Source organism: Teleopsis dalmanni, chromosome X, assembly GCF_002237135.1.
Source record: "Teleopsis dalmanni isolate 2A chromosome X, ASM223713v2, whole genome shotgun sequence".
NCBI classification, from domain to species: Eukaryota; Metazoa; Arthropoda; class Insecta; order Diptera; family Diopsidae; genus Teleopsis; species Teleopsis dalmanni.
In genome coordinates, this window is record NC_051848.1 from 98642307 (window position 1) to 98649865 (window position 7559).

At 32.8% G+C, this 7559-nt stretch overlaps 2 protein-coding genes across 3 annotated transcripts; both read left to right on the forward strand.

Annotated features, from left to right (window-relative positions):
* Positions 1 to 622: 622 nt before the first annotated feature.
* LOC119688789 (phospholipase A1-like) lies at positions 623 to 3418 on the forward strand. The gene is made up of 2 exons (XM_038103454.1): positions 623 to 882; positions 2617 to 3418. Exons 1-2 carry the CDS (start codon positions 623 to 625, stop codon positions 3416 to 3418), a joined length of 1062 nt encoding a protein of 353 aa, XP_037959382.1.
* Positions 3419 to 5620: 2202 nt separating this feature from the next.
* On the forward strand, positions 5621 to 7076 carry LOC119662358 (cysteine-rich with EGF-like domain protein 2). 2 transcript variants are annotated; one of them, XM_038071965.1, is made up of 5 exons: positions 5621 to 5841; positions 5896 to 6084; positions 6167 to 6485; positions 6558 to 6749; positions 6817 to 7076. In XM_038071965.1, exons 2-5 carry the CDS (start codon positions 5920 to 5922, stop codon positions 7056 to 7058), a joined length of 918 nt encoding a protein of 305 aa, XP_037927893.1. In that variant the 5' UTR covers positions 5621 to 5841; positions 5896 to 5919; the 3' UTR covers positions 7059 to 7076. The 2 variants fall into 2 exon arrangements, with proteins under 2 accessions (XP_037927893.1, XP_037927892.1); XM_038071964.1 differs by having other exon boundaries at positions 5622 to 6084.
* Positions 7077 to 7559: the final 483 nt, after the last annotated feature.

Genomic DNA, 7559 nt, shown 5'->3' on the forward strand with positions numbered 1-7559 from the left:
AATAAATATTGATGAAGATTAAGAATTTTGCGTTTTATTTAAAATTTCCGGAAGCTTTTCGGTCACAATGTACATGTACGAATACTAAGTTTCTTTTATCTTTTCCTCCTGTTTACTGGAAAGAGATCCCAGCCAGATGACTTTCAAGTCTGATGGCTGAGGTCTTCTCAACTCATTCCTAAGTGTTGGTATTTAATATATTCATTATAATACACCACAGACATATATTTCATATACCATATATCTTATATGTAGATGTAGTAAATTAAATAAAAAAATATATTAGAATTATTTAATATCTGCTCAATTTTAATTTTTTGGAACTCTTCAATTTATTGCTGTTTCGTCTAAATATAGAAATTGATATTCCATAGCCGCTAAAAAAATAACAAAAAAGATAAAAATTGAATCCTAAGTTGGTGATAATTAACTAAAAAAATAAAACGGCAGAATCGCTATGATAATGAAACCAATCCATAAAATACGTAAACAATCCAGTGAGCCAAATTGAATAGTATTGAGTTCGATATGCGCATATTAAGAATTCTTTTAGTTATTAAAAATAGATTGTTGTAGTAATACTTCTTGCAAAATTTTGATCCTTTTATTGTTATTTGATCCTATGCACACATCAGCTTCCTACCAATGCGTGCGCACTTATCGCAATCAACAGGGGCATTGCGATCCATTAACAGTTGACTTCTTAGCTGGCCTCATTGCAAAGAAGGCTCGCGAGTTGCTGCAACCGGATTTTGGAACGCGTAAGAAGACCGTACACTTCGACTTGTACACACGACTCAATCCATACGTAAAGCAACGACTGAGCTCAGTTGATCATGGAATCTTAATGAAATCGCACTTCAATGCAAGTTGGCCTATCAGGTAAGTGGAATCGTAAGTTGAAGTTAAGAATGGTTCGGTTTGTTTCATGTTTTCATTTTTATTATAACCGTAAATGTTGTTCGCTTGAACTTTAAGTGCTCAGTTATCACTGTCGAAAACCGTTATTTTGTTATTTAAAACAAGTTTTCCATAAAAGAGTTGGTGACACATTTACTCAAAGTACATAAAATAATCTTATGAGTGCTGTGATATCATTTATTTTCTTTTCAAGGTGAGATTGACAGACGAGGTTTTTATGACAGACATTTTTTCTTCTTGTTTAGTCTTGTTTGTCAGATTTTTTCGTTCTGAGACCACGGCAACACCTCCGAAATGTGTGGTATCCGAAGAAGAAATATAAATAACAAATATAGTAAAGTCTTACTATAGAAAAGAAGAAAATGCACTCTATTTTTAAAATAGACGAAACACTGTGCTCAAGTGATATAGGTTAATAGAGTGGAAGTTTGTTAATACCATTATCAACACTTCCACTTGAAGACATATATTGCCGATGGAAATGCCCACAAGTTATCAAAGTAAAGTATGCAACTGCAAACATTTTTTCCATTATAGTTCCTTCAGATGAAGTTAGGAAGATAAGAAGGTAAGAAGGTCATGGACTAGGAGTCAATGAAGTCAATTAATTTGTAGTCCTTATGGTAGACAAAGAAAGTGATTGATAGGAACCACCTTCTCCGATAAACTCCGGCGGAATATGCCACTATTGAAGCACAATATCCTATTAGTATTTCAGTTATAACACAAATTACAGGTTTGCTGAAACCCGAATGTAATATTTCATTATTTTCTAAGCTAATCTAGACTATAGAATACTAGTTTTAGCGAATAGTCTACAAATCATTCGCACCGCAATGATAAAAGGATGCATCTACTCTTTAATAAGGTTCGCACATCGGGATATATATTCATTTATGTTTATAATGGACTCTCTTCTGAAATTATTACAATACTCAATTTGATGGTTCAAGTTAAATCGTATTCATTGGTGCCTACATAACTATAAAGATATTGATTTTTTAGGGCCATCTACGCAATTATCTGCGATTACTCTTAGTGGCGTAGGCACAATGCAAACTCATAGCGTTGAGATAGGAAATATTAAAAAAAAATCTTCTTTAAGCACACTACTTATCACTCCTGAAATACTTAGGGTGGCTAGTCTCTACGCTGTTCCATTGCGAAATTATTGAATTTATACCACGTTTGTGAGCACACTAAAGATCTTCAGGAAATTGTAGGTCTAAAGATTACCTAGCACATTCCATTCTCTGAAGGTCATTTCATAGACGTAATGAGTAGTAAATTGCTTATTATTGCTTCTTAACAGATTGGCATAAATCCATTTAACTTTTTCTTGTTCTTGAAGCTAAAGTTAACACCTCGAAGAAGGCCTGTTAGGTCAATTGCAGTTATAAAAAATGTTACAGCAGTTAAGGGTCATACCTAAATCAAACAACGATAAATATTTGGAGAATTGGATCAACAGTTGTATTTTATTCGATGATGTCTTATTTTATTTGGACATTATGATCATTAATGATATTTTGATTATTGATTATTGATGATATTTTGTGTGTTTTGTTAAGTCATTTCCGATATTTCGTACACTGAAATACTACATCCGTTACTCCTACTTTTATTATTAATACAAAATTTAGTCTTATCTCCAACTTTCAATTATAATTGATAATATTTTTAATTTACTTTCAGAATATCTATACATGGTTGGAATGGTCAGGCAACTACTTGCTCGAATGCAGCAATAAAAGACTCTTACTTAGCAAAAGGGGACTTTAATGTCGTTTTAGTAGACTGGAGTGAATACGCACTTAACATAAACTACGTCCGTGTAATAAATGAAATTTACGAAATTTCACAAAAAATTATGAAATTCACTAAATTCTTGCATGACACATCAAATGTTAAATACAGTGATATGTATTTAATAGGCCATAGCCTTGGAGCGCATGTAGCGGGTGTAGCAGGAAAATTGCTCAAACCACACAAATACGGCGTTATATATGCTTTAGACACCTCAGGACCTATACATAAAAAATTAAATACTGCTTGGCGGCTAACCCCCTCGGATGCGATTTATGTAGAATCAATACAAACCGATTTAATGGTAATGGGATTTCCATCTGCATCTTTAGCGCACGCGTCATTCTATCCTAATTGGGGTTTGAGACAAACACATTGCCCGAATGCAACGGCTATGGAGCCACAATTCACCTGTGATCATTTTGGTTCATTATATTATTTTGCAGAATCTGTACAGAATAACAGAGCATTTGGAGCCATACGATGCAATAACTTCCAAAGTATTATGGAACATAAGTGTGGAGTGGAGTATAAAGAATATAATTCGAAAATTTTTATGGGTGGTGAACCCGCTGTACCAAAAAGTGGTATTTTTTATCTAAGCACTAGAAAAAACAAACCATTTGGTTATGGTCAAGCAGTAAAAATGAAAAATCCAGTTCAGCCCGTTGTAATGAAGCCCGTTGATTGAAAAAAATGTAATATAATATTATAATTTATTTTAAGACATCTGTTTTTATGATATTTAAGTGCTTTCTTCATACGTATATGATACTTACGTTAATGATTTTTAATATATTAAAATGTTATTGTCAATTACTTAGTAAATTAATAACTAAAAATAAGTCTGGAAACTTAAAATAAGTTATTATCACTTAAATCTTAAGGTGCAATTAGTCGGTAAATACCGTAAAAACTTAATAGCGTTTTTCCACTGGTTTCGTTAGACCAGTTAACTTACTTAAGCTTGCTTAAATTACTTAAATCTCAAGTAAGTTAACTGGTGTAACGAAGCTAGTGGAAACGAACTATAATCAATCTTAAGCAGAAACGAAATAAAAATTTCGTGTGTTGTCAAATATATTTTAGAGTCATAGAGAAGCCATATAAATATAGTTTTTTATATATATATACATATATATGTTTTGTATGGTATATATTCTTATAAGCCTGAGGTTTTATCGAATAAGACTTCGATTGACGAGTGTTTACCCAAAAAAGGAATTGATAAATTGCCCAAAAGTTGTTTAGACATTTTTTCGGAGGTTTTCTATTAGATCAAGTTCAACCACTCAAAAAAAGACTAAATACATTAAAAAATAAAACCGTTTCTGTTGAAAAAAAGCGAAAGTAACATTGTCGTTTACATTACGTGAATGAATATTTAATAAAAGAACGTGGCCTTATCAATCAAGTTTTGTACTAAACCAATCAGTTTTATGTAATGACTACTATAATAGTACGTTTACACTGTAAGATTAAGAGAACGAGATTAAGTTAATCTGCGTTTTTAATCTCCACCATTTATATTATACATTGGAGATAATTTTGACATTTCTCTTATTGTGTTTTGTTTTGTGTGTTTAATAAATTTCTATACATAAAACAATTAATCACAATTTTATACAAAAAAGTTGAAAAATAAATTTAATAAATAGTTTTATAACATTAATTCAACAAATTTTAGTTATAATTATGTACAAAACTATTATTAAACAAATGTATTAAAAATTTACTAACTTCGGCATTTGCAAATTTTCAATGTTTTGTTTTAAATAGATTTTGACATCTCTTTTCCAATTCCTCTAAGCTCGTAAAAAAATCTACGATATTAAATTATTTGCAGAGTTACACAGAAAAATAATCACCATATCTCAGGAGTTAAAAAATTAGTCTCGACCAAAAAGGAATAACTTTGCATGGCAAATCTAAAATTAAACGACGGGATTAGTATTTCAATTTCGATTATTGCTTTAATCTACTCTAAATCTCACAATCTAAACGCCGTATAAAACTATGTAAACTCCCAGAATTTTATATACAACCCTGTACGTTTTGCTTATTTCATACTACCATATTTACATTATACATCAATTACGTATTCAATTAATAAAAACAAAGATTATATTAAACACTTATTTCCTCAGTGCCTTTGTTTACAGCTCAGTTGTTGTTTGTATACATTATACATATAAAACATATAACACATAAATTAAATTTTTATAATTTCCCTTGTGGGAAATTTATTTTTAACGGTTGCATATGACATTTTTTGTATATTTTTCCTTACTTTGTATTTAAGTAAGTTAAAAGGTGTGGAAGCTCTTTATATGATTTATAAAATTTATTTAGTAGGTTACATTTACTAAGTAAGCAGTGGAAACACACTAGGTCAGTTCCACGAGCTACTCGTGGTAACTTTGATTAACACTGTGTATACACAAGTGCGTTCCACCAACAAATTTTCGAAAAAATGAGGTCATCTGAGAGAGCGTAACATCCCTGTCGAAATTTGAAAATGCTACACAGACTATATTCATACATTTTATATCAAGTAGAGTTTGTGTGATGTGTGAATCAGCTGTTTTGGTTTGAATTTTAATTTATGTATTGTTTATTTGCACGGCACTGTTCTCACCAGATTTTAAACAATGCTGTTTAATGAAAATCTGTGTAAAGAGCGTAATTTGGCACCTTATTTTTGTTACGCTCTCAGTGTGTACCTTCCTTGTGTTTTACTTGAGTTTTACTGCGAGTAGCTCGTTTATAGACCTACTATAAATGTTTGCTTTGATATGTATGTGTTAAACTAAGTTTCTTATCAGATGCCGTGTCGGTGTATGGGCTGCTTACGTTATTACGTAGTCTGCATCAGCTGTTCACCAAAAGCACATTAAAACAGTATACCAAAGAAACCGAATGGTGCGGCGAAAAGAGTGAGGCGGCCAAACAATATTCTGGGATAAAATTGTTAGTGGATGAAGCAGAAAAATACACGTATACCAACCGAAAACAACCAAAAGGTGATTTTCCGACAAATTGATTAAAGTATTAAATCAGTGAAGAAGATAATAGACGTCATTGAAAGCACGAATCATTTAAATTGGCTTCGCTGTGTGTATTTTTCATTCAACAAATCAGAACTAAATTGACGTACAAACTTTATAGATCCAAGGTTTTGCGTTTCAAATTATGTGGAAGAATATTTTTTGCAATTTTGCCAGTGTGCTTTTGCTCAGTGTGATTATTTATGCAGATAAAGACTTCTTAAAACGATCACCACAGGAAATAAAAGATAAATCAACTAATTTGCCACCATGCAAATCGTGTACAGTTTTAGTGCAATCCCTAAAAGCGGTAGGTTCTATGACGTTCAACCTTCTGAACTCAATATTTGTTTATCCTTTATTGATACACTGATACACACTATCATAATTAGGGGTTGGATAGAACAAGTCGTGGGAAGCATGCCGGAGGTGATGCAGCTTGGGAGGAAGAAAAATTACGCTCATACGAAACAAGTGAAGTGAGACTGGTAGAGGTGCAAGAACAGCTGTGCAATGAGGTTCGACGTGGACAATCACAATGCCATAATATGGCTTCCGATCATGAGCATTTAATAGAAGATTGGTTTTATTATAAACAAACTGAGTCGCCCGATTTGTACGTCTGGTTATGTATTGAACAATTGAAAATGTGCTGTCCTGAAGGACATTATGGTGCTGAATGTAAACCTTGTGAGGACTGTAAAGGCAATGGTAAGAGTGTTTCCGAAACATTTTAACTAACCATACTTTGCATTCAATTGAAATTATGGTCTGTGTGTATAGGTAAATGCAAAGGAGGCGGCACACGCAAAGGTAATGGAAAGTGTGCTTGTGACTCTGGATACGCTGGTGACAACTGCAGTCAGTGTGGAAATAACTATTATGAAGCATTTCGAGATGATACCAAATTATTGTGTTCAGAATGTCATAAGGCTTGTGGTGGCGACGGCGGCTGTACTGGTGCCGGACCCAAAGGTATTTATAAAGGCACTTCATTTCATTATAAAAACGTATTCATTGAAATGCACAAATGCTCTGTTAGCTTGTCGCAAATGTAAAGAGGGCTGGCGTATGGATACTGATAAAGGTTGCCAAGACATAAATGAGTGTTTAGATACGCCACGCGCTTGTCGCCCAAATCAGTTCTGTGTTAATAATGAAGGTTCACATAGCTGCTTAGAATGTGACCGTTCTTGTGAGGGCTGCGATGGTGATGGCCCTGATATGTGCAAAAAATGTGGTGCTGGTTTTAAACTTAAGGATGGAAAATGTCAAGGTATGTAGTGAAATGGAAATTAGATTATTAATTTTTCGGGAGTACCTGAAATTAATCAGTTACTTATTGTCCGTGCTTGTGTTAATTTTTGTACGTTATTTTTAAGTGTCTGTCTTTGTGACAGTTCTATTAACTATCATTATGTAATCTTGACTTAGTCTATCGATTTAAATTATGTGTTTTACAAGTTTATTTAAAGTACAGGGGAAATCGGGTGTTTAAACAGATCAAGCACTCAAAAGTTTAGACTCAAATGCCAAAATTTGAATATACTCGAACCTTGCACTATTCGAATACATTGAAGCTTACTAACATCCACAGTTTGTTCAATGTTGTTGTAACAAGTCCAACAATTTCACGAGCTATTGGGAAGTGTAGAAGAGTGTCGAATATAACTGGAAAACAACTACTATATAAGATATAGATTTAAAAGGAGAGTGCAATTAAAAAAGTTAAAGCTGAACAGTTATTTCACTAAACGGTTTGAGCGATTTCACGTAAAGGTCGTA

Bases quoted from the DNA above. Each gene is read 5' to 3' on its own strand.
- LOC119688789 (XM_038103454.1), top strand. From the start codon at position 623: ATGCACACATCAGCTTCCTACCAATGCGTGCGCACTTATCGCAATCAA. The intron at 883-2,616 runs GTAAGTGGAATC...ATTTACTTTCAG, and splicing joins AATGCAAGTTGGCCTATCAG to AATATCTATACATGGTTGGA.
- LOC119662358 (XM_038071965.1), top strand. From the start codon at position 5,920: ATGTGGAAGAATATTTTTTGCAATTTTGCCAGTGTGCTTTTGCTCAGT. The intron at 6,486-6,557 runs GTAAGAGTGTTT...CTGTGTGTATAG, and splicing joins TGAGGACTGTAAAGGCAATG to GTAAATGCAAAGGAGGCGGC. The intron at 6,750-6,816 runs GTATTTATAAAG...ATGCTCTGTTAG, and splicing joins TACTGGTGCCGGACCCAAAG to CTTGTCGCAAATGTAAAGAG.